The sequence below is a fragment of the Corvus kubaryi genome, unplaced genomic scaffold (assembly GCF_017639235.1).
Source record: "Corvus kubaryi isolate FWS band 111438036 unplaced genomic scaffold, C.kubaryi_AGA036_p1.0 37308, whole genome shotgun sequence".
Taxonomy (NCBI): Eukaryota; Metazoa; Chordata; class Aves; order Passeriformes; family Corvidae; genus Corvus; species Corvus kubaryi.
Window position 1 is genome coordinate 23,438,192 of NW_024581096.1, and position 26,217 is coordinate 23,464,408.

Here is a 26,217-nt window from a genome sequence, read left to right on the forward strand (position 1 = left end):
AAACGGGGATAGTCTGAGGCACCCTGTGGTTTTCACCCACTTCAGTCAGGGAGATTAACTGCAGAGCTGCTGAATAATCAAGACACTTGGTTTTGTGTGAATGACTGTGAGATTAAGAGCCATAATTTAGAGTGAAAGATTTCAGGAATGCAGCTGGATTAATTAGGTTTCACCATTAATTGAGCCCTGGAGGAAGAACAGTTTGCTCTTGTTACTGCCAGGTATCACTCCCAGAAAACATACCAATCAGCTCTTGCTCTCAGAGCTAAAACACAGCTCTGGTCCTCTGCTGAGCTTGTGCTTCCCAGAGCTCTTCAAGGCTGACACTCCTTTTCTGGGATAGCAAAGGCCTGGAAAAAATGAATCTATATTTTTGTATCTTGGCCTTCACGGGTCAGCAGGACACCTGACCAAAAAATCTGAAGGAGGGAAGGTACCAGTAAGTGTACTGCTGAAACTTATTCTGTGTGCAGGTATAAGCAACCTAGATAAGCCAAATTTTTGCTCATAATAGTTCATGGTTTTTCAGCAACATGTATTCAGAATTTTAATTTCCAGAGAACTGAACAAGACTCAGGAATTTTAATCAGTATGTTAAAAGATTTCTTCAGAAAAAATACAACATAAGAACTGTTTGCCAACTGTTTGAATGTGTTTATTTATGTTTGGATTTGTGTAAGGAAGTCTCATGCTATAAATTTTTATTAAAAACATGTCATTAGAAATAAATAGTACATTTATAGTCATAAATAAACCAGTAGTTTTTACGCACACTAATGTTGCTTCCTCTTACAAAACTGGAAGCGTATTTCACCATCTTTTTTTGTTTGTTTGTTTATACTTGATATAAAAGGATAAAGCTGCTGCATGAAGTTTATATTTATTGTGGGTTTCATATATCCCCAGACTAGTGTTTTTGTCTATTTTCCTAATAATATTTATACAGGAAACATACCCTTCTATTCTTGCTACTGATTTTGGATATGATAAATGAACTAAAACATTGCAGAAAGAATGTAATGATAATAACAAAGATGAATACATTTGTTGCTTTTTCCTGCTTGCTCATGGGAATGACTGATTTATATGAAAAAAAAATATGCTTATAGAAAGGCTCAACACCACCAGCTAGTTAAAGGAAAAAATATGTTATTATAGAACCTTACTAGCTATGTGAAGATGTGTGTCCTGGTTTCTCAGATGCTAGGAAAGCAGAATTCCTCAATGCTGTTCTCCTTTCTTGTTTCTGTTTCCTGCAGATCAAGTTGGTGATACTCAATTGTCACACGGTTGATATGTTTGCCGCTGGAGACCATTCGCAGCACTGTGTTGTCACAGCCAATCTTCATTTGGGCTAATTAGGGAAAAGAGATATAAAGGAGATATAAAGATACATTTATATGAAAGAGAGTAAGGGAAAAGAGATATATAATGATGGGAATTATAAAGCACCGATACATGCAATTTTGGAAATAAAGCAAATTTGCATGTAGTAATGACCTGCTGGTGGTGATACTGCTGATCAACCTCTGTGTTTGTTACTTTTGCTTTACAACACTTGAGTATTTAATCGTGTCCTTCCCTCATGCAAATGCCACTCCACATCTATGTGCTACTGTTAGATACCATGAGTGATGGCTAAGGGCAACGGCACTCTTTCCTGGAGATAGTCAAAACTAGCAACATTGAAATGTTTCCTTTTAGAGGGGTGAGTGGGTTTGTGTGTAAGGACATTCTTCACAGGAACAAAGGCATGTGAGAGCCCCATCAAGACAAACTCAAATGGAAGTGCCCAGCACATGGACTCACTCTGAGGGAAATCAAGTGTACCACTAACTGCTGCTTTAGATAAGCCATTTGAGTGGAGGCTTGGCAAAGCCTTTTTGTTTGGGGAATTTGGAGCACCTTCCTCACTTGGGAAGAAAATGGTAAGTCACTGGGAGAGCAGGATCTGCTGAGATGGATTTTCATTTCCTTCACACCACCAGGAAAACACATTTTAATCTCATTCCACTGCTCAGCATTCTTATTCAACAGTAGCACTTGCCAGTTAAATCTTCGAACAGTGCCTGGACTGCTAAGGTATGGTGTGATGAAAGGCAAGGGAGACCACAAGGGCCTGGAATGTTCCCGCTCTCCAACTCTGTGGAAATCTCCAGTGCCCTGTTGATACTCCTGAGATATGACAGGTGTGCCACAGGAGTTAGTTTGTCATATCACTGCCACACTTTGCAGTCTGCTGTTGAATATTAGGGAAACTGGCACCAGCATGATAGTGAAACAATTTCAGAGCCCCAGCAGGGTTCAAAGTAGAGAATGGGAGCTCTGAGGCTTTTGGGGTATGTATTACAGCTGCAGCAGAAAAGGCCTTGGAAACACTGAGTAAATGAGACAAAAGCTCCTTAACCGAAAATGTAACAATCTGCCTTTGTTTGTTGTGAATTTCCAGACTTTTTAATGTGCTGACATTCTAATATTTATTTTTGTCATAGGACAAGAATTTTTAAAATATGTATAATTTAGGCTTGTCATAACGATTGCTGAAGGGGCAAATGAAGGTAGTCATGGCTGTGCTGTAACACACAGCCAAACCACAGGCTTGAATAGCTTTAGCTCTCATTTTCTGCCAGATGTGAAGTTCACCGGTCTAGCAGGAAGTCCAGGTGTGTGTGGGGGTCTCTGCATGTCTTATTATGGTTAATTATTTTATTATGTGGAGGTAATTGGAAGAAGGAGTTCTTACCAGACCCATGAAAGGAGTGGCAGAGGTCAGCTAGAGGAAACATCTTGGATGGGTCTAAGCCAGCTCCTCCAAGAAGCTCTACAAAATCTCCCACTCCAGCACAGCCTGCAGACGGTTTCTTAAAAAGGCAGAGGCTAAAAGTTATTTACCATTTACCTACAAAATGTAGCAGTTCTCCATACATGATTGCAGCCAACAATAGGGGTTTTAGAAATCCCCTGTGCTCAAAGCTGTGTGAAAACAGTTTCTCATCCTTAGCAGTACTACCTTGATGTGACATTAGTAAGTTAATTTTCTTAAGGGATTCCAAATAAAGACATAAGTAGACTCTGAAAATTACTGACATGTAGATAAGGCGTTGATTCAACTGCTTTTATTGCATATAAGCAATCTGGTTCTGGATGCTTAGACTTTATATCAAATTAACGCAGGCATGGGCTTCATGTATGCCTACATTCAGCTGGCAGGCAGGAACTTCAGTTCCACTATACCATACTTATTCCTAATAAAAATGCTAAAATGCACCATTGTGGGAAAGTTCAATTAAAGTAGAAAGTAACAAAAAGAACAGTTTTGTCTGAAAACAATGGCTTACTATATATTAGACCCACAATTTTCCTGAAATTAATGCTGTTTGCCAAAATTATCTTGCATGGACACCTTGAGCACCTTTGGGCTGTCACCCCTATGCTGTTATTTAAGTGCCTGGTTTCTTTATCTTCCTTTGCTGTTGTCCCTTTTCTGCCCACCATTGAATAAGTCAACTAATTCACTTGCCCATCTCTCAAAGCCTGGCTTGCTCAGACACTGGCAATCTCCTTGAAGAACTCAGACTGCGAGACTCACTGGCAGGAGAAAACAAATTTCCTTGCTCTATTCTTCTGGATATTTTGGCATTGACACCTTCTTAGACCTGCCAGGCACAGGTATCGCCAACAGCTCCTGTCATCTTCTGTCTGTTTGTCACCAAGCACCAAACACCCCAGATCAGAGCAGATGGAGCAGACGATGCTCAGCATGTGGAGCAGGCAATCAATTGTGAGCACGTTTGTATTTTCTCCGTGATAATACCTTGCTATCTAATGTCTCCTTTCTCTCTTCAGAGCATTTGCTGCTTTCATTAATTTAAATAGAGACAGACAGCTTTCAGGGAAAATGCTCCTTTCTTTATAATGAAATCCTTATCCTTTGTTATGGCAAGCAATCATTACACGCATTAATGGTACTTTGCATAATTTGATTGCCATTGCAACATTACAGAGACAACGGCTCTCCTCTCTGAGGAAAAACAAGAGCCCTCAGCATGCATACAAGCGGTCTGGAGCACACATGCCTTAGCACCTAGTGTCACAGGCTGTCCCTGCTTCACCCCTTCTCTCTTCCATGCCCACGAAAATTGCACAGGCTAATATTTTCTTAGCAAATAAAGAACTCACCTTTAAAAAGAGGCCATTTAATTGTCCCAGGATAAGATCAGATATTTTTATCACCACTGGGTAGATTATGGAGAAGCTGCAGTTTCTGTGCTGGTGAGGAATGACCATGGTAAACCTTCCTGAGGGAGTCTGAGAGATGACATTGCAAGCTGGGACACAGGAAAAGGTACTAGAGTTACTTGTCCAGTCATCACTGCACGTAGCAAAACTACGTAAGTACGGTACCAAAAAAGCAGAGATAATTTAATTACTGTGACTTACAACCAAATGTCAAAAAATATGTGTGTGGCATTTTCTGAAGTTCTTGCATAGCATTTGTTCCTTAAAAATTCCCTCCCCATTGTTTACTACATAGCATGAGGTCTGGCAGAACTTGAGGGTGAAGCAGTCAATAGGAGAGCTCACACCCCAAATCTATATGTCAGGGAGTCGTGCTGTCAAGGGCTCATAGAGTTTGTCAGTTTGAAGGACACTCAACACAGGTGGAGGGAGGGATTTTGTTTAGTTTCGACAGTTTCTTGCCTTATACTGCCAGCAACCTCCTAAATCCTATTCTGCTCCTCTTAACTGGAGTTCCTTATCCTACAAAAGATCTCATTGAAATGAGAGCATGATTTTAAGTTCAAACTTAGGAGTTCAGGTAAAGGACTAACTTACCATCTATGTGAGCAGCCCAAGGGATCATTGACACAGACCTGGGGTCCTGCAGCTGCTTCAGCAGGACGGTGAAAGACACCAGCCACCTCCAGCAGTTGAATACAATAATCACATCCATGAGCATGAAGCCACACCAGAGTGGGGACCCAACTTGCAGGCTCAAGTCTGAATAACTTGGAGTAAGGATGGGGCAGGCATGCTGCCACCTTTCTTTTTTTTTTATTACTTTGCATGGTTAGGCAGATAAATCAGACTGGCCCGAACAACAATTGTTAAATGTCCTGTCCTCTCTGGATAAAACAATTCAAGTGAGGTGCTGGAACAGGTTGTACAGTCAAGTTGGGAGCCCCACTGCTGGAAGAGTTCAACACTAGGCTGCATGGGGCCATGGACAACCTGGTCTAGAGTGTGGCATTCCTGGCCATGGTGGAGGGGTCGAAACAAGATGATATTTATGATCTCTTTCAACCCAAGCCATTCTATGATTCTGTGGTAATTTGTGCCTTGCCAGCTCAGAGGCTTAGGGAAAGAACTTGCAAATATATTCTTGTGATCTTATATCTCTCATAACTGCCACATAACTATTCAATACGCTGATTTTACTGTTGAACTATTTCAAATATTTTTTCCTCGTTGTTCACCCAGATCTAGAAAATGCTGAGATTGAAGCTGCTAAATTAATACTGTTTGTTCTAGCTAAATGTGTTGGAACATGACAATATTGGATTGGGAGGGATCTTATTTGAAAGAAGGAGCCATATGGCCTTGTGTATTGAAGCCTGTGTGATCTCTTAAGCTCCTTTTTTTTCCTTTGGACAGACAGCAAGTCTGAGTCAAGCCTGCAGGTATGCAGGTGTGCATGGCTCTGCTGGCCTTACTGCAGCCATGTCAGTGCAGATAACCACAGTGAGAGAATCCAGTGAAAAGCAACACATTCTTTTTGCTTCCTACCCCAAATTCAAGTCCCTTTGGTGGTATGAAATGCAGACTTACGGAAGAGATTGCTGTTTTTCTTGACTGTGACAGTAAATCCGTTGCCCGGTTGCTGAATCCTGAAGAAGATCATTGCCACGTTCTGTGATGATCTGATGCTCCTCTGAATATTCCCACTTTCACAGAAGTCTACATATCTTTGAGACGTGGTGAGGGGATGGTCCAAGGAACTGGGAAATTTCTCCCCCTTGAGTATCCATCCATCAAACACCTACAGAGGTTCAATAATTTAAAACAAGGGTTTTGCTTATTGCTCTATTAGCAGAGAACAGAAACATGAAGTATAACAGACACTCTTTTATTTTGACATCATATAACCTCTTCAAAGAGACAAACTGAAAACAAAAATTCTTTGTATTTATTGATTTCCTAACATTTAACTAATTATTCATGCTTCAACTGATGTTTAGGAAAGGGATACATATAACTTTTAATGTTTTTACCTCCTTCAAGTGACAATTTTGGTTATCTTTTTTTTGAGTGAAGTATCTCTTTTTGCTTCAGCATCATCATATTATTTTTTTTTCGCAATTTCATTGTTACTATGAGAAGTTTTTGACCAATTTTATTTGGGAGCCACAAGAAATATAAGTAACCTTTTCAAACTCTGGGCATTATGACAATTGATCTGGCCTGTAATTTTCCACCATCCATGTTTTACAGCTTGTCATTGAAATTGTCCTGGTGGCCTTCCAGAGATATTGGAATACAAAAAACTTTGGGGAGGAACTATTGGCAGAGGTATTGCTCTCATTTGTGCTGGCTCTTCCACCTCATCCTAACCACTAGAAAGCAAAACAAATTCTGCACCTTAAGCATCAAATCTTTCCTTCATAACAAAAAAGTAACAATTTTCCCTCACCATCTTCAGAGAAATGTATCAGAAGTAGAAATACCTATTAATTCTAGCATAGATATGCAGTTGCCTGCCTTGCTGTTTCAATTCCCTCCTAGCTGCTCTCACATGGTAATTCCTTAAACACTTCAGTCAATACTCCCAAAATTCAAGGACCAGATTCAGCCATCGCTTCAGCCCATAATTCTGATGTGAGTATGTGGGACTTCCTGATGCAAAAAACCATTAGGATCAGTCTCTGGATTTGCCAGAACTGTAAATTCCTGAAGTAATGAGATGCAGGTGCTCAAATTACAGGAGGGGAAAGCTGCCTGTATATATACAGCAATATAACACAGAAGTTTGGGACACCGCTACCAAAGAAAGGAAAGCTCAATAAAACAAAAAGATCTCTTGGCATTTTTCTAGCCTCTACGAGTGACCGTAAGTCCAGGTACAAAAGCCTTGGACCCACAAGAGACTGAAATCAGCCTCCCTGTAGCTACATGGGGAGAGGTCTCAGCCAAGGTATGGAATGGAAGGACAGAATTCTCCAGGGTAAAGGGAGCAGGAGACAAGGAAAGGCCTAAAAGTCAGATTTCCTCATTCTCCCCATTCCTGGACCTCAGCTGGCCATTAGGTGGGATGTGGTCTGTGCTGTGCCTGGCCAGGGCAGCCCAAAGGGCAAGATGCAGGGAGAGGAGAGCCAGGGACCACCGAGCCTCCCCTTCTCTCCTTGACCCAGTTCAGATCTTGGTGAATGTTCCTGCCTGCGAGAGAAACATGCTGGTAAAGTTTTTTAACACTCGGATATCAATGGCTCTGAGTCATGAGCCTCTCTCTGTTCAGAGCCAGTGTTGTGAAAAGTTCTAGCAGGGAAATTTTAAAGAAAGCCTGCAATGATCCATTCACTATTAATCTGATGCTGAGTGACCTGTGAGCAGAGGTCCCAGAGCAGTAACAACCACCCAGAGAGCTGTATCATTATGTGCAGGGCTCACAGTGCAATGATTCACAGTGCAATGAGAAAATCCTACTAACCAAATTTTCAGCCATTCCTAAAAGTATGGACACTCCATAGAGGCGCTTCCAGTGCTGTAGTTTGGAGAGGGATCCTCATCCTGCATCTGACTTTGCTTTAGAGGAGTTGTGATGGGGGGGGACACACACTCAGAGTGCCTCAGGGAGAAAAAAGAGCCATCCCAGAGATGGTTGCTCTGTGAAAGCCTGTTTTGCACACACAAACACACGCATACAGAGATGTCCACGTGCACTCGCCTGCTCCTTGCAAGCACAGCAAACACCTCACAAGTCAGAGGAGAGCAGAGACGTGCAGCTTCTTACCTTCAGGAAGTCACCCCCTTGGCAGTCGATGTTCACAAAGTCGTAGTCTATTGTGATCAGCTCCTCAGGCTCCCCGATGAAGAAGGTTGCGCAGTGCAGCTGTGGTTGGTCTGCGGTGAAGGTGAACTGCCCCTCTATACTCAGCATGTCAATGCACCCTGGAGAAGCAGGGACAAAGGGCTGCTGCCTCTGCCTTCTCTGGAGGGAGACTCAGTGACAGCTCCCACTGCGCAGGGAAAGGGGGGGATAGGAGAGACCCCCCCAGCACTGGGATCCGGCTGGCTGTGAGGACAGGGAGAACCAGCTGAAGCAATTAGGAGCCTGCTGAGCATCAGAGGATAAACAGTAACTTGCAGGTGTGAGCACAAGCATGTTACGGGGGGATGCGGGGGGTGGTGTGTCAAAGCATCTCTGAGCAGAAAACTCTGTGTGTGTATGTGCACAAGTGCACAAACACTCTATTCTTTCAGATTTCTCTCTAATCACAGCTGCTACACCTGCCCCACCCCTTGGCAATGTGACTCTGCCCAGGTACATAGGTGTAGAATCCCCATCCTGCTCCAGTTATTTGGACCATCAGCTATGAACCCTAACCCTCTGCCTCAAACCACAGGTTTCTGTGGTTGTAATGTTTTGTCCTTCTTCTCCCTAGTCTTGCAAAAAGCTCCTGCAGCTCTGTCATTCCCAATTAGCCCCTTTTCCCCCCCTGAGGTACTCCCAGGATTCTCCCACCAGCCAGTAGTCCCTACCAGAGCACCAAAGAAACTCACGGAGTGACCGCCGGTAGATCTGTCCTGCAGACAGCTCTCGTTTCAGATCTTCACTGAGTAGTAGGAAGGGGTCATCTTCACCAGCATCTCTCACCTGGTGAAAGATGGAGGGCAAAAAGAGTCTGGGGCAAAGTGAAATGCAGCCCTCTCCCTGTATCTCTCAAGAACAGGCACAGCACATTACATCCCTTCTCCAGAAACAGTGCAGCTGTGGAAGAGCTCAGGCAGAAAGATGCCAACCTGCAGTAGAGGGGAAATAAACCTGGTACATAAGAGGTGATCCCAGCAGCTAAGTGCACTGAGAGTCTCTTAAATCCTCAGTAAAATTGCTGAGGATAAATAAATGGAGGGGTAGTACAGAATACATGGGACTGTTGCATTAATATCACCCAGGTGTAGGTTCAATGCAGGAAAAGTGGCAATAGGAAAGGGAGAGAGAATAAGGCACAATGCTTGAAAGCTGAGAGACAAGTTAGAAGATAGCAGCTAAAAGCACAGCGAGGTGTTTAATCATCAGCCCTATTGCTCACCTCTAGGTATCTGGTTTCTCCCTTGGAGGCAGCCAGGAAGATGAGAACGAGGTGGCATTGAAACTGGAAAGCAGACGGCATGCTGACACCTCCTCTGGCGGCCGTCCCTCTCTTTGTGGCGAAGTTTCTCCGGGTCTGTGCCGGTATGCAGGAGCCGCTGGGGTGTCTTGGAGCGACTCTTTTTATAGAGCTGTTGGGAGGGGAGGCACTTGGTCCCCGTACTGATAGGGTAACCCATGGTAACTGAATTCCTCTCGCAGTGACACAGTACGTGGGCATGACGAGGGTCCAAATTGCAGCCACGAATTTTCAAGACGGTTGAATTCCCCTCTCTGGCAGATGTCTTTTCTACTTATCTGTCTGGTTGAAAAGCTGACAACCTCGGGGAAGAGAGCCCATCCCCGTGCAGATGGGGCACTCATGCAGTTTTCATTTCCAGTTACCTCGAAGTGAGCAACGAGGAGCATCCCTCCCTCCTCCCGGGGCAGTCCCGGGGTATTTCGGACCTGCAGGGCTTCCTGCCTCCCTTCTGCTGCTCTGTGACACGCAGCTCTCTGCAGTGCCTACGCCAGGTGCTTCCTGCTGGCCGGGCCTGGGTGGGCACCCCTGCATCCCAGGCAGGCTTGCAGCCTGTGCCAGCATCCCTCCAGGGCTCTGCAGCAAGTATACAAGAAAAACCAGACAGTTTTCCCCACCAGAAACAGCTATCATACAGAAGTTATGAAAACTCGGGGTTCCAGGGGCATATTCATCACAGAACTCCTGATACAGCTTCAGCCTTGATCCTCAAGGGAAATCTGAGAAGATCTTTAAAAGTTGAACCTGTGAGTGAAAATTTATAACTCTGCAGAGTACTAAAAATCAGGAACTCAGCAGAGGTATTAGATGTGGGTATAGTCCTGTTTTCCCCTGACCAGGATGAACCGTCAATACGCTACAGAGGGTGACTACCCTTTCCCCACCTGAGGCTTCTTGCTAATGTATCCTTTTGCTCTATGTTTTCATGTCAAAGGTCATTTTGGTTCAACAAAACCTAGAAATAATATGAGCAAGACTTGCAAAATTTAAAGTTTGTTGCTCCTGATTTCATTGCAAGGATTTATAAACATCAGAAACATTTGCTTGCTGTTTTGCACAATTTGTTGGTTGAAAAATAAACAAATAAATATTATTCTGTCTACACACCTGTGGCTCTGACCTTACTACAATGCAATTCTGATCTTACGGTTTGCTTTATTGTAAACTATAATACTGTTCCATATCTGCATGGAACTTCTGTGATTTTTTGAGAAAAAAAATACTGAGGAAATGGAAAACATTATTTTTGAACTTTGGCATCAGGTTGGATTCAAAAGTTGGTAAAACTGCTTTGTAGAAATGAATAATTAATCACTGCATGAACTGAGACCGAATTGATTCTCTTCATGTGCTTACCTTGAATTGTTTAAATACTGTCATTTTAGGCAAGGATTATCAGAAGATTATACAAGGAAGTTTGTAATCTGAAATCCATTGAAGTTCCTTGGGAATTACAAGCTTTGCTGGAAAAAATGCAGGGTTTAGCCCTAGTTTGCATTAGAGGATGGATGGAAGGTTAATCGGGGAGGTGAGAGGTGCCTTGGAGACCATCAGGATCAGAAGGGGCTGCAGGGGAGCCCAGCCTTACTCGCTATTCTTTTGCTCACCATCTAAAGAGATTGATAAGCTTAAAATTATAGCTTGACCCCTCCACTCTCCCCCACCCCGAGGCATTTTGCAGAATCCAGTCTCAAATTCTGGCTGCAGTGTCCCAGTTTGCCCTGCCAGTCCCCAGCCTAGACCTCAGATGCTGAGTGTTGAGGAATATTCAGTGCAGGGAGCTTGGTGTGCAGCTGCACTGGGAGCTGCAAATGGAGCTCCTTGGGGCAGGAGTCTGAGCCCAAGGCAAGAGACTGTGAACTGCTGACCCTTTGAATTCCAGAAGGCCCAGGGACCTGTGGCACCAGCCAGGTGACCAGACACTCAGAGACACAGCAAGAGTTGAGGAATCAGCTGGAAGATCACAGATGATCATATACATAGACTGTGAGGGTATAAAAGCCCAGGCGTTCCTTTGTTCAGGGTCCCTCTCTGGAGGCACCAGCTCGAGGTTTTCATTCTGTTGCTGCACCATTATAAAATTACTTAAAGGAGACAGAAGTCTGAGGCTCTGCTGTGGGAAACCTGGGATTGAGCCAGTGAGGAAAGCTGGTCTGCCTGTGTGAGTGTGGGATGTGTAGGGAGTTGAGTGGGGACCCATTGGCTCAGTTAAGCTGCCTGCTGTGAAGGGGCTTTGGTCTCAGCAGTCGAAGTTTCTGATGGTGGGAGTGTGACTGCCTGAGTGCCTCCTGAATGGTCAGACTGGGACATTATCTTACTGTGAGTCCTTGAAGATCTTCAGTGAAGGAGAGAGAGTGTTTAATTGTGTGTGAATTTGTTACTGAAAATTTCAGATTTCAGAATTCAACTCCAAAAATGAGTGAAGGACACATGGCACTGCAGATAAATTATTGTGACTCTATTAAACCAGATGTGAGGTTATCTACTCAGAATGAGACATACCGACAGTGATGTCAGCACAGTTTAAACACTTGCCTGTGAAGAGGTGAGATCCGGGCTTAGCATAACATTCACCAGTGGAGATGCCCAGAAAGCAAGAAGCCCCACAGTCTGAAGGACATCCTGGCAGATGAAGTGAGGGCACTGTCCTTCTCCAATAAACAAGGTGGTGGAAAGGAGGATAGGAGCCACCTCCATATCTGTTGTAATTTATTGCTCAAACAGGGCCTATGGTGATGTTGAAATTCCCATGCAACACCTGTAGGAGTTTTGAGTGTACAAATATTCTGTGTAACATTGGTGCAAAAGCAACTTTGCTGTTGATGTGGACTTAATTTTAACAGAGGTGTTAAGTTGGGGTTTTTTTTCCACTTTTCAGCTCTGGGCTCAGCAAGAGCAGATGAAGCATGGTGACATCCTGACCAGCCTCATCACAAAGCCTCCCAGAGCCTGGGGTAACTCTCTGTGTCTTCAAACAAAGGGCCTTCCTCAGCCCCCAGTGTCATATGCTTTCCATTGTGCAGCTCTAATGCTTGGGGAAGGCAAGTATTTGGGAAGGGATAGGGAATCACATACAAAGAGTTGCAGCTGCTGCTGCTGGCTGGGGCTCTGCTGCCTCAGGTAGAGCTCAAGCAGGTAGATCCCCAAAAGGGACGAGTTGAAGGGGAAAGAGGGGTTCATCTCCTAGCCCTGCCTCCCAGCTGTCAGAGGGTGAGAGAGGATGGGAGGCCATCTTCTCACTCAACTCTCCTGTCTCCTCAGAGTGTATCACAAATCCACTTCCCCTCTACCCTCCCTTTGCCTGCTGCAGCACTGCTTTTGTTAAAAGTCACTTGCAGAAACTGAGATTTTCAGGAGATGAGGATGTGACTAACAAAGCAAAGAAAAATCACTTTGAACTGGGTTCAAAACACCCCTGCAGCATTTCAGAAGAGAAAAGCACCTTCAATGTGATACAAACCCTTGGCGAACGAAGAGAGTGTCATTTTTCTTTCACGGAGTTGAGTCATGATGACACCCTGAAGGACAAATTTTTTTGTTAATATCAAATTGTTTAACATAGTCAAATGCATTCCCCAGTGACACCCTGCCACAGGCTAAATAATCCAGTTGACTGTCACCTTGATCTGCTAACACACGTAACTTACCCTGGGAGCAGCCCCTTTCCCTGGCAGAAATGATGGGAAGCCATGGTGCTGGTGAGAGTCTGGGCTGAGTGCAGGGCATCACTCCCTCTGCTCTGCTGCAGCTCAGGATGGCATTGTTTAGGCACCCCAGCCTTTGCAGAGCCTTGGGCTGTTAAAGCTGGGCTCATGGGTGGGCTTTTCAGGAACGTGCTTTGGAGTACCTGCCTGCCCCACTAGTGCTCAAAGCTTGTAGGTGTCTTGTCAGCTATTATAGCAAAGAAGAGATCCCAGCTATGGTAAGAAGTGGAGAAAATAAAGCTGAATAAAGATGGTAGTGAAATAAACACCATTTACCTTCCCCCATTGTGATCAAATCATGCTCTGTCCTATAATACAGGTGGTAAATGCAGTTTCTTCTCCTAAAAAGTAAAAGTAGTTGTTGCAGGAAGAATATGCATGAAGAGCTCAGTAGTGAGATTTCTTAGCGAGAAGCGCTTAAGCTACAGACACTCCTTAGGGATCCCTCCCTGTGGCAAAGAGGGGCCAGGTGTTATGAACCCTTTCTGCTCTCCAAAAGGGTCCCTTGGGTCCCCAGCTCATTAATACAGCTCTTCTTACTCCTCAGCTGCAGCCTGACTCCTGGAACAAGCAGCTGGAGTAGAGCAAACCTCTCTCTAGCATTGGGACCTTAAACATGAGTTAGTATTTCCTGTATAGACACAATCCCGGGCAAGCTCTGACTCCACACCACAGGGCTCAGCCTGGCTGCTGCATATCCCATGGAGGCTCCTCTGCTTGTCTGTGGCTGGTGGTTTCTTGAACCGAGAGGAGCAGCAGCGAGACTGCAGTGCAGTTGCAATGAAGGGGAGCAGTCCTGCCTCAGGCACTCTGTCCTCAGCTGTTCATGCTGATTTCTCACTACTGCTCAGAGCTGGCTGAAGAGATGCCATATGGGGTCATGCACAGTGTGAGACATCTGACTGGACTTTACACTTCCTATCGTGTCAGCTGCTAAACATTGTGCTGAGCTACATTTATTTCCCTTATGCTCTTTCCCACTGTAACTGAGAATTCATTCAGGGATCAGCTTTTCATTTCCTTCATGGTGTCTGGGAGACGTACTACTAGTCATTCCTGTCTTTTTATCAAGCGGCTGCAGGTCTCATATCAATGTCAGTGTCTTTGAAGAGTAGAGATTACTACACATCATTTGTAGTTTATTGTACATGTTCAACTGTTTGTGAATCCTTCAGTATATTTTTTCTGAACAATGGGATTGGTTAGCCCAGATTAAGGTGAGAAAGAAATCCAGTGGCTCTAAAGTGTCACTTATGCTACAGTGAAGGCTAAATTTTTTGTCCCATCTTTGCTAAATCGCAATCAGTCACTGCTTTGAAATAACACCATAGAAAAGAAAGCAAGGGGAAGATTGTACAGCAAATCACAGTCCTGAAGGCAATTAGGAAATCATGTCCTTGATACAGACGTGCACAAGACTTCACTTCAAACTCTCTCTGAGACAAAGACAAACATGTAAGGAGCTCCTGCTCCTGGCCCAGTTCCCTCATACCTTATGTCACCACAGAAAACACTGGGATAACTTCATCCATACTTAGTACTCAAAATCATTACTGAATACTTCACTAAAGTTGTGAGGAACTTAGCAGCCACATCCCATAGCATCCATCAGTCTTCTCAACACTAAGAAGTTACACCATGCTTCATGTTACCATTCTCGATAAGGGCAAATTATCAAGATACCCAGCACATCCACTCACTGCCACATCCCATTGCAATGGTCACTGCCCTGCCTGACACCCAGCCAGGAAGCAGCCCAGAGCACAGACCTAGAAAAATAAATGTGGAGTTCAGAGTTCCAAAGCCCTTGCTGTCTAGAGGGCCCAAAGTGTGACTGCATTCAGGATGCTAACAGAGCCCGTGGTCATAACTACATTTAGGAACTGTTCGTGAGACTGCTTGAGAAATGAGTTTGATGCCATGGCAGTTAGCAATGAATAACTGCCTATTCTACAAAATGCATCAGTCAACTACTGGAAACACCATTTAAGCACCTGGACTATGGATATACAACAGGGAAGATCAAATTCAGCATGACTAAAGTAAGTAAATTGGCCCTGTCAATGGTTTGATATGTCCTTTTTGCAAAAACCCAATCAGAATTGCAATGACAGCTGAAGGAGAGCATTTCCAGCAGCAGAAACACAAAGTCTGAGATCACATTTTGTGCTCCAATCCTTTACTCTTGTGTTTGTTTTAGGGTCAGGCAGGTGTCCCAACTGTCCATGATCCAACCTGAGCCCAGGACTCCTCCGTCTGTAATCAGTGGGCACCTCCATCACTGATTTCTGTCGCTACCTGTCTGCCTCAGCTTTGTGTTGGCTATGAAAAGCCTCTTCCAAGCCTCACCATACATCTCTCTGTAACACCACTTCTATTACTTCTCTGTGTGTGTCTAAATTTGCTTTAAATAGAGCTGAACTTTCCATAAGGTGAAGTAAGTGTAGCTTGTTAACTCTGGGCAGTTTGACACAAGAGATGGTGTGATTTGTCATGTTAAGCGGCTTAGAGGGATGACAAACACATGTGATTTATGAACTGAAAGCCTATCAGCATCATGCAGGCTTGATGATAAGTGTTGCATTAACTCTATTTATGGCATTGTCTAAAAGCAAAGATTTTGAAACTCGCAGTTTAGTGGGTTACAAATAATCAAGCAAACATTATATTCAGACACTGAGATTACCCTGAGGGCGGTTATCACTACAAGCTCTGCCTGTGACTCAACCAGCATCTACACAAAGCAGTCAGGGCCAAGAAGTGGGAGAAAAGTTTTTTCCCAGGAAGGAGAAAAGAGATATGAGAATGGGCAACTGGCAAAGGCACATGCCATCGCTCTGGTGTTAGGAGAGGTGCCAGAGGTTTGTTGAACTGTTCAATTTTAGCGTGGACCTTTCTCCTCTGTGAATCCTCTACACAGAAGCTCAGACCTCAAGGACTGCTGCAGGAAGGTCTCAACACCAGAGCTGCACACAGGTGTCAGCATGGCTCCCAGGCAGCCTCTTCCATCTGATCATACTTGCCTTTGCCAGCTGCAGCAGCTACTCTGATCAGTACCAGTGTCCTTGCAGAAGAACATTCTCCTTTCCAAAACATGGCACAATTACTGCATCTAGACTTTGCTTGGAAGTGTAACCCTCATGGCCCAGGTTACATCCTGTTCTAGATCTCCTTTCCCACAGCTGCAACTTTCTCTCAGCAGCCCTTCCCAAAGCACCAGCCCCTGTTCCTCCTCTCCCAAATTTCCTGTTCAGCTTGTGGCTACTAGAATATTCACCACTTTTTTTTCCATGCTGAGCCAGTTTATTACACAGAATATAATTTCAGATGTGTTGGGCAATCTCTGTATTTACATGTATCATGTTCCAAAATTTGTTTAATCTGTGAAGTATGAACTTTATCTTTGACAAAGCACCACTTTCCTAAGTGATATTTTGAGATTTTTTTTTTTTTCATCCAAGAAGGACAAGTATTTCTTAGCTGAAGTGACCGTCCTTGACTGAATCTTTCTCATCTGGGAAAAAACTGTAATTCAACACAATTCTGGTAGTGTTAGACATCACAGTAATGGACCCAACCCCAGAAACACTGTGAATTGTTACACAATTCAAGCAGTCAGTATGAGTCAGATAAGAGATGTCAGCATACCCAACATAATGGTATATTTATCTTTTCAACTGCTCCCTCTATGTAGTCCTTTATTTTTCATGTATGTGATTCCTTACCAGTTGTCCCCAGCACTGTGCAGCCCGCAGTGCCAATTTGATCAGTTAGGCTCCAAATGCTTTTAGGTGAAAGTACAGGAATATCTTGTGTCAGTGTAAAAATCATGTAAGTTGAAGGACCTTGAGGTCACCTGGTCAGCATTCTTCCACCTCCTGATGTCTAAAGGCAGCTCCACCTTTGATAGAAATGTCACAGAGCATCTTTACCTCAAGTGCAGTAAGGGGCTTTTTAATTTCAAATATAAACTGTTCTCCTTCTTGCAATACAACTCCTAGGGCACCAAAAATGACAAAAAAACCCCTCTCCCCCAAATGAAAATTGCAGAATTATGTCATTAGTGCAACAGCAAAAACAGTTTTGCTTTCACCTACCCAAGGCATCAATAGTTTGATGAGATGGAACTCTCCAGCCCCATGTCTCATCCAGACATTTTCCTCAGCCACAGGGGTCTGTTTGCTACTGCTGCTTGATGCCCCCAGACAGAGATGAGGATTTCACATCTTTCTGTAGCATTCTCAACTTCTTGCCATTTTTCAACTCCCAGAAAACAACATTAAGTAGTGCTCCAGGTGGTACAGTTGCCTTTCTGCCCTTTATAACTTGTTTTACCCACAGATCTTTTTGCTGCCATTGCTTTATTCTGTAGTGCTTTTCTGAGTTCATGCAACTGCTGGGAATGTAAAGTCAAAGCAATACACAGAGTTTTAGGGCAGAGCCCACTGACAGATATTTGAAAGCTATACTGTGATGATTGCTCTGCAACCCATGCAGTCAAACAGGACCTGAGAGGACAGCTTAGAATTTAAAGCAAATGTTCAACAGGAACATTTTCCACTGATTTTCCCCCAAAGACCTGGGCTCTGAGTAACTACTCCTTCTGTCTTCCTCTTAGCTGTCTTGTTGCAATATTTGCAGTTTTACAGACATGTCCTTATTTAGCCAACGAGCTCACAGAAACACAGCTTTCCATTGAAGGCTAATTTAGAGTCTCAAGCACATGTTCTCAGCTGCTGCAAAATTATGCCACTAAGTGCAATAGGCTCTGTCATTTTACATCAGCTGAGAATCTACTTGCAAGGGCAAAATAAGTGGATGCAGCTGCAGTTCTCTTCCTTGGGAGTTGCCCCTTATACACAACTGATTGCAGGTGGCTGAGAGTTGGTATTTAAAAAGGACAAGTTTTTTGGTGTTTCTTTTTTTGAAAATATTTCTGCTGAAGTTCATTCATTTGCTCTCTTTGATGGCTGTCCAGGACCTGTAGCCCAGCATACTCCAACTCAGAGGAAAGGATGTGGACAGAACCCGCTTAAAAATGAATTTCCAGATAATAATTTAAACATTCTCTCTCATGCCATATCATGTGGGAGAAGAAATATAAAATTGAAAATATGACCCCTTTTTTTCTTCAAATAATACAGTACAATTCAACAGACTTAATTATCCCTAAAAACACAAGTAATAATTGTTGGCCTGCCAATCAAAGCCCTTATTAGACATGCACATGATGTCACATCACAGTCTAAATCTTAATCTAAATCTAAATCTTCCTGCCAGTCAAAAATCTTTATATAGATTAATCTGATTTCAGATACAAGTTTTGTATGTGACCTTTCACCCAACTTTTTCAAGGCTGTGATCAGAGAGAAGCTGGATCTTTAATGTGTGCTGCTGAGCTGGTATGATGGACTCTGGGCTGTCCCTGAGAGTTTTTCTCCTGGCCATACTCTGCTTTGTGCTGTAGCATGGAGCCTGAAAAAGGGTCACCTTGGGTGGCTGAGGGATGTAGGGTGGACCTGCATTACTACAATTGGTGGACAGCAATTAATGACATTGTTGGCTACTGGAAATGTCACCTGTTCTGCTGGGGTCTTCTGGGGTCACTTCTCTTGCCCTTTCCACAACCCCAGGCAGCTTCATCTCTCACCTTCACAGGGAGAAAAAAATGTTGTAGAAGATTATTATCCCGTTGCATTTGATACCTTCCACACTGCTTGGGATTATTATCCCATTGCACTTCCACACCTTCCATTGAAGAGTGGGAAAGGTGGTGCCTTCCTACTGGACCTAGCTGGTAAGTCACAGCTTGGAGGCACAGCTCCATTACAAACCCCTTGTCTTCATGGTGGTGTCATACACTCTGGGATTGGTAGTTGGATAACGAAACTGTAGAAGTTATAAATTTACTAACAGGTAATGCATCAAGCTTTGTGTAGCCAGTTGCACTGGCACTTCAAGTCTCTTTTGAACCGAAATAAAAGCAAATGGCAGAGGCTGAGGCTTTCAAGATAATGGAACTTATCTTCTGCACATCTGCTCTTTAGATGTCAAACCAAGCAATTTCACAATATATAGAGAAGATCTTGTCTGGCATTGTTGTATCTTTATTGGTCTTTGATGTAACTTAAAAATATTAGGCCATACTGTGGTGTTCAATTTTCTATAGATTTTTCAGACAGCCTGATAAAACAAATGGAAAAAATGTCAGTAATTAGACATCATTACTAAAGTTGAGGGACTCTGGAGAACGCCACACAACAAGCTTGATTTGCATTGTAAAACTTCATAGTGCTTCCTAGATTCATGAACTGCAGAAAGAGTTGAAGTCAGCAGGAAAATATCAGTAAACAATGAGAAAAACATCCTGCCTTCAGATTTGAAGGAGACATTTTTCCCTTCTGAGAGAAGGAAAACCCAAAATGTTCACATCTTCAGGACATAATGTTCATAGTGAGGCTGGCCTTGCATGAACCATCATGCACAGCCAGTATAAGTGGCTTCAGTGCTGTTCTCCTTCCTGAGGAGTGCTTATGGAACAGAGGATTGCTCACAGTTTTTCTGGTTCAGAAGCAATTCAAAATTTTCGGGTGATCTTCATGTATCTTTCTTAGCAGTGATGTCTACTACTGGAACTTTAGTTGGCTTCTGCAGGAGAGGAGTCAGAGAGGGCCGCTGGTCCAGCGGGTCAGCCCACAGCCCAAGAATAGGACGGCGAGTCTTACCCCAGGGCCCCACATTGTGCAAAGGCTTTGTGGGTTTCAGCTTTTGAATGTGTTTTGTGCATTTTCTTACATTTCTGCTCGGTTTCCAGTCTTTGTACAAAAAGGATTCTTCTTTAAAACTGACAGAGTTTAACATTTGTCCTTGCAGTTAAAACAGAAAAAAACAACACCTAATAAGACAAGCCCAAACCAGTGATTTACAAGGTTTTATAAAACTTCGTTGGAAAAGAGATTATTTGAGTCATTCTCCTCTGATTCACCCACAGCTCATGTGCAAGTAAGCCCCTTTCACAGAGGAATTAGGATGTATACAATCCCTAGTAAATTCAGATGAGATGGCTCCACTAGCCCTCTCTGTCACAGCAGTGACTCCTGCTGCCTGACTCCAGGGCACATTGTTGCTGCCAGCTGTGACCTAGCATAATCTGCTATGCACATGGGCTGCTACATGTCCAAGCGTTCATCAGGGATGGGCAGAGGGTTAATGAACTTTCTGGAGCTTTTTTCCAAAAAGCTTCTTGCTCAAATGTTGTAAAAAAGAAACTGGTTTTTACTGGCATAATCTTATTCCTTTAGCTTGGAGTTGAAGCTTTAGACTGCTCTTTCACTTCCCCTTGGAGGACAGTGAAAGGCTTAGAGGCTAGCAACAGTCTGGGACCCATGAGAAACCATAAAAACAGTGACATTTTTTCTGGCTGATACTTTTGCCATCCCAGTCCAACTCTTGCAATGATATTGAGGTGCATGACATTAAAGGGGACAAAAAGTTGTCCGGTTGTTACCAGTTTTACTTTCATAATTTCTGCCGTGTTGGTCTAGAAGATATTTTGCGAATCCCGTATAATTTTGCCACTGAAGGGTTAAAGCATGCTGTGGCTCTGTCACCATTGCAAAGTTTTCTTTTTTTTCTGGGATAACACCATTTGGTGGTGGCTCCTTTCTTAGGAGGATGTCTGCCCCTTGCTATATTTATTACACCCTGTAGAATCCCCTGCTTATAATTGATTACATATTCTTAATCATAAATAATTTCAGACAATTGTACACTTTACTGAATGATATTTGGAGGTCTGAGAAGGAGAGATAAGTGAACCACATTCCTCAAATGTTGCCTAGCAGGGCACATCTTCATTGGGGAGTGGTTTTTTAATAACCTCTTACACAAACAGAAAGTCTTCTTTTAATTCAGATGCCCTTTATTATAGTTTGAGTTACAAACAAAATAACAAGGAAATAAGAGAGCTCTCCATGCAAGAAAAAAACCACAATATCCTGCCACTACGGATTTTCAGGGCTTCAGAAGTACACTTAAATCAAACAGGAGTGTGTAAGTACTCTTAATTCAACCCAAGAGCAAGCTAACACTGGAAGGGGTTGTCCTACTCTCTCTTTGCCTGGCCATGGGGCCCAGGGAACCCCTGCTTCCATGGGGTGGATCAGTGTAAGATGAAATCTCATTTTTCCATGAGATGACTCACATTACAAAGTTGTACCCTGGAATTCCATCTAATTAAATCCTCCACAAGTGGTCCTCTAAAAGACCTCCTTTTAACCATGCCAGAGGAGTGAAAGCAGAAGGCATTTCCACATTCCCCCCAAAGACCCAGTCCTTCCATCAGCCCTCTGAGCAATTTGCTGACTAAATCTTCTATGTATTTGAATAATTTATCATATGAATAAATTAATTTATGCCGAGTGAAGAAATTGACTACTGGGATGCAGTAATGCCAACAAAACAAAATTGAAGCTGGAGACATAGAGGAAATGAACCTGTAACAATGACAAGCGGTATTGTATGCTCAGGCAGCAAGAGACAGCTGTGACCACATCTGAAATATGAGTGTGGGGAGCAGCATCTAAAAAATGTTTTAGAATAAGCAGAGCTGAGCTAAAAAGAATCGGCTGGTTTTGGGCTGCAAAATGAGATCATTATAAAATGACTGAAAAATAAATTGCAAGTTTTACGTCTCATTCCAAATTTTTTCCATTCAGGAAGTATATAAGTAACATTCCCATGCCTTTTGCTTTCCACTGACATTTAAGAAATAGAAGTCTCAACTCCTGCCAAATGATCTGTAACCCCAAGCCCTTGACCTGGGCAACTGATAAAGGCATGTTACAGATGCAGGGAGTGCAAAGACTGGAAATATCAAAAGCCAGACCTCAAGTAATGTAAGCTGGCTGTGGTCCAGCTTACACCAGCTGCTGATCAGCTCCATAAATGTCTTACAGCAGTAACAGCTGGAGGAATGATGGTTTGCATGCACTAAACACCAGTGAGGGCTACCTAACTAGGCATGCTTTGCTTGCGTTTGTGGCCAGGAGATTGATTACATCGAGGATTTTTAAAATCCCTCTTTCTTTAGCTGTTCTTCAAAGAAACTATTACATGCCACAGTCAAAGTAGCAACCAGAATTACAAATTCATTAAAATCCACTTCATTGTCCTTATTGGAATCCTGGTCATTCATAATTTTATCAACCAGGAGGGGGTCCTTTTGGCCCTAGAGAGAAAGAAAAGTGACTTAGCTGTACAGATCTTGAATGTGCAATTCTGACACACCTGGCACCACTGCTATGTTATGAGACTGGTGTTACTAAATAAAAGGCTGCATCAAATATGCACCTGAACAGTAATTATATCTCTAGTCACTACAGCATCAGCAACTAAAGGCAGTGCAACCCTTAGAAGGAATACAGGTACTAAATAGGCACTGAAATAAATCAAACAGATTTTAGGAGATGCTGAGCACAGATCCCTTTTGACAAGATGGATCTGTGAAGTGCATTTCTCTGTATCATCCCTCAACAAAAAATACTTAGATTTCCAACAGGCTACTCATAAATGATCATATTTTATATCCATTCATCACATTCAAAGATCTCTGGTTGGCAAACAACACATCCTATTCAGTGGCTGCAAGAGTATTGAATCTCATAATAATAAATCAATAGCCAAGATTAAAAGAAAATCCAATTCAAGGAAATGGATACAATGTAAAAAAAACCCGGTGGTCATAGGGTCCACAATAATTTTTACGACTAAGAGGATGCATAAAAACATTATTATTAATGCTTATGATTCCATAAAAGCATCCATTCTGTGCAATGCAGAACATAACAAACATGCAAAGAGATATTCAGATGAGCAGCTTATCATTGAAAGGATTTTCTTAGCACCTCTCTGCAGGGCACACAAGCAGCAGTACTGTGTGGCCCGTGTGCACAAGCTACTTTCCTGTCTCATGAGAACTGGTTGCTGCATTTAATTCTTTGATGGGCTTATCTATGCCCTATTATGAAAAACACACAAACAAAAAACTAACTGGACTGTATTTGGTATTGATTTTGTTACTGCTTCTAGGCTGGCCTAGCCCTCCTGCTCAAAAGCACCATGGAGTATACAGAGCTCCAGTACCCATCTCAGCTGCCAGTAGTACATGGGAGGGCACTGGGGCTCAACCACCCTCTGAAAACACATTTCTGAAATGGGACATTTGACATCACGTTCTTCTGTACAGCTCCACGAAGAACTGTCAGCTGAGAGACTGTGACAGGACGGGCCTTGCACAAGGAGATGCTATTCCTATCCAAGCACTTGGATAGCTGCTTAACCCACCCATGAAACAGTCACTCAGGAGTTTCAGAAGCTGCATCTTACTGAAAGGAAGTCAGTGAGCTCACTGGTGAGAAGCTCCTTGAGTTCTCCTTTACTGAGCTTATATCTGTCTCCTTCTTGCCAGAGTAGTGATGGCAAATCTTGATCAAGGTGTCCATTGCATCCTCCAGTTGTGTGGTCATAGTAGTGCTGTGGGGCAAAGATACCGTCACTGACATTGCACAGGAGTCAAACCAAAAGCCAGTCTCTGGGAAGGAAAGGAGGGCCAGATGGAGACAGAAATTGTTACCAGTACTGAAAAGTTGGGCTTTCAGCTGATCCATCCTGTTGGCTGTGTGTGAGCAAGGATGCACTATATAAAAAACCCATTGTCCTGAACTCACACGCAATTGCTTCAAAAAGGTAAATGGAAAGGAAGGATTTTTATTTAAGAAAATGATCTACTGTGGATCCGTTTTATAAAGCTACTTCAAAAGGAAATCTTTTATACCCATAGCAGAAAATACAGGAAAAATGAAGCCATACCTTCTTACCTGCTAATTTAAAAATTTTCCCAAGAAAATGAGTTTGACAAATTCCATCTGCAAAAGAGAATGTGCTTTTATACAGAAAGATCCACACCGGTTTAAAGATGATCAGAGGAGGATCACCAGTAATAAGGACAAGTATCATCTTTCAATTTATTTGGTCTTGTTTGCTTGGGCTGAGCCTTTTTCCTATAAATTGTCTGCAGTAAATGGATGTGAGCTGGACACCCCCAAGGTTTGCCTCACTTGAGCGTACAATAAGAAGGTACACAGGGAAGCAACACCAAGAAAACGGATGGAAATACAATTATATGCAAAGTAGTGGACCCAAAAAGTAACTTAAAGGAGAAATCAGGTGTAAGTGAAAAATTATGATGAATAAGCTGTGGAGAAAGATTAAAAAGCCAGAATGTGCTTGAGGGTAGGACTGGAGTCCTTAGCAATATCATCATGCAAAGGTTAAGACTTACCTGTTTTACAGGCTAGCGGAGGTGCACACAAGAAAATACCCAGATCACAGAAGGTGATGGTCACCCTCCTTTCAAACCCCTGCACAGGCTCTTGTTTATCAGGTTGAGAGGGTGGATTACACACATAGAGACAGACGTATAACCGTCACAGGGATGACAGGTCTTCTGTTTCCCTCTGCATTTGCCTACTCTGTTCAATAAAAGCCTCTTGCTGTAACTGGGTCACTAAAATATTCACCAGGCAGAGTAAAGGGCTGCATTTGGAACACGTGGGATACTTTTTATCATTTGACCTTTTACAAATATGCCCATTCAGGGTCTTGAAGGTCAAAATTAGAAAATGCTAGCAATCACCAAATCGATATGAAACAACTTTCCACCTTTTTCAAAAGAACACTTTCTAATCTGTCTTTCAGCATTTCTAGAATCTAAGTGCCTCAGTGCTGGCAGCCAGAGTTCAAAGGTACCTGGGTACCTGGGGGTAGGCATGTAGGTGAGTTTGCCACATATCCCTTGGGACATCTACTTGAATTGTCAGGTATCTCCATACACCTAAAACACTGTCTCTTGCCAAATGAAATTCTTACTGTAGTACTTGTGTCCTCACGAGGAAATCAGGGAACAAGTTTCAGTGGAAGGTGTGCCTGGAATTACAGTGTACACTGAACAACAGACTTGGCTTCATTTTTATAGCCCTGCACAACAACTGTAGCCCAGCATCTCTCTCTGAATAAATGACCTTGCCCCAGAAAGGCAATAAATGACCTCTGCCCCAACCCCAGCAACTCGCTGATGCTGGAAGTGATTGCTGAGGGATGCAGGAAACAGCAGCTTCATTGTGGTAGGGCCTACCTACCACCCAAAATAACAAATGACAGACACATGAAATGAAAAACTGCTTGTGAGTTTGCTTGAGGGTTTGCTTTCCCTCAATAAAGCTGCACACACATGTCCAGTGAGCACAACTGTGCAGATGAACAGGGGACAGAGCTGCAGCTTCTTGTTTCATTCCAGCCAGAGGGAAAGAGAATGAGGTGGGCATTGTTTTTAGCTCTGAAATTCTCCAAGCACTCCTAATTTTGAGTACCAACATATATCTCGGCCCACACCCCTCCCTGCCTCCTGTGCCTTCAGACATGTTTCTTCTGCCTGTGCTGTTGTGACAAGTCTGCACAACCTGAGGGGTCTTGTGTGGGCCTCTGGGACAAAAAGGAGGGAAGGAGGGGGTGGAACACTAAAAATACTGGATCCCAGTGGCAAGAGAAGTGACCATGTGTAAAGTGTCATTTCCAAAATAGGCAGGCTGTTCTGGCTAGAGGTCCCTAGGGGCATGCATAGTGCTGTGTGCAGGACATCACCTCCAATAGCCATCCCTGTGGCCAGGAGTCCTCACCAGGGAAGGGGCAAGCCAGTGCTCAGGGACTTTTTATAAAAAGTTAAGGTGGAAACCAGAGGGACAAGAGGAGCATAATCTCACCTGGAGTCAGAGGAGAGCTGGGGAGGAGAGCTGCCCTCTGTACCTCTTCTGTGTTTCGGAAAGCTCATGGGTGCCTGATTTTGTACAGGAGTTGTCCCTGTGCTCCTGTAAGCACTGGGATCTAGCTGGATCATATAGAGCATATGAGAGAAGAACATGAGTGAAATCAGGCATAGCACGTCTCTCCCACTCAGTTCTGGGAATCCTCTGTGTCTGCAGAGGAGAAGAGAAAGCATGGAGCCCCTTACGTAGCTACAGCCACAGGGTTCTGTCTTGCCTGTGATTCACTAATAATTGTAACTATTGCTC

General features: G+C 43.4%; 2 protein-coding genes across 3 annotated transcripts; both read right to left on the reverse strand.

The window, feature by feature from the left end:
- Positions 1–633: 633 nt before the first annotated feature.
- Positions 634–9,493, reverse strand: LOC121665024 (corticotropin releasing hormone binding protein). Of its 2 annotated transcripts, none has more exons than XM_042028892.1 (7): positions 9,309–9,493; positions 8,779–8,872; positions 8,009–8,166; positions 5,830–6,040; positions 4,180–4,328; positions 2,744–2,861; positions 634–1,354 (listed from the first exon to the last, which is right to left on the reverse strand). In XM_042028892.1, the coding sequence occupies exons 1-7, from the start codon at positions 9,387–9,389 to the stop codon at positions 1,197–1,199; spliced, it is 969 nt and encodes a 322-aa protein (XP_041884826.1). In that variant the 5' UTR covers positions 9,390–9,493; the 3' UTR covers positions 634–1,196. The 2 variants fall into 2 exon arrangements, with proteins under 2 accessions (XP_041884826.1, XP_041884828.1); XM_042028894.1 differs by having other exon boundaries at positions 8,779–9,018; positions 9,309–9,472.
- Positions 9,494–22,160: 12,667 nt separating this feature from the next.
- Positions 22,161–23,616, reverse strand: S100Z (S100 calcium binding protein Z). The gene is given in 3 exon segments (XM_042028914.1): positions 22,161–22,319; positions 23,477–23,553; positions 23,556–23,616. Coding segments are annotated over 3 exon segments (297 nt in total).
- Positions 23,617–26,217: the final 2,601 nt, after the last annotated feature.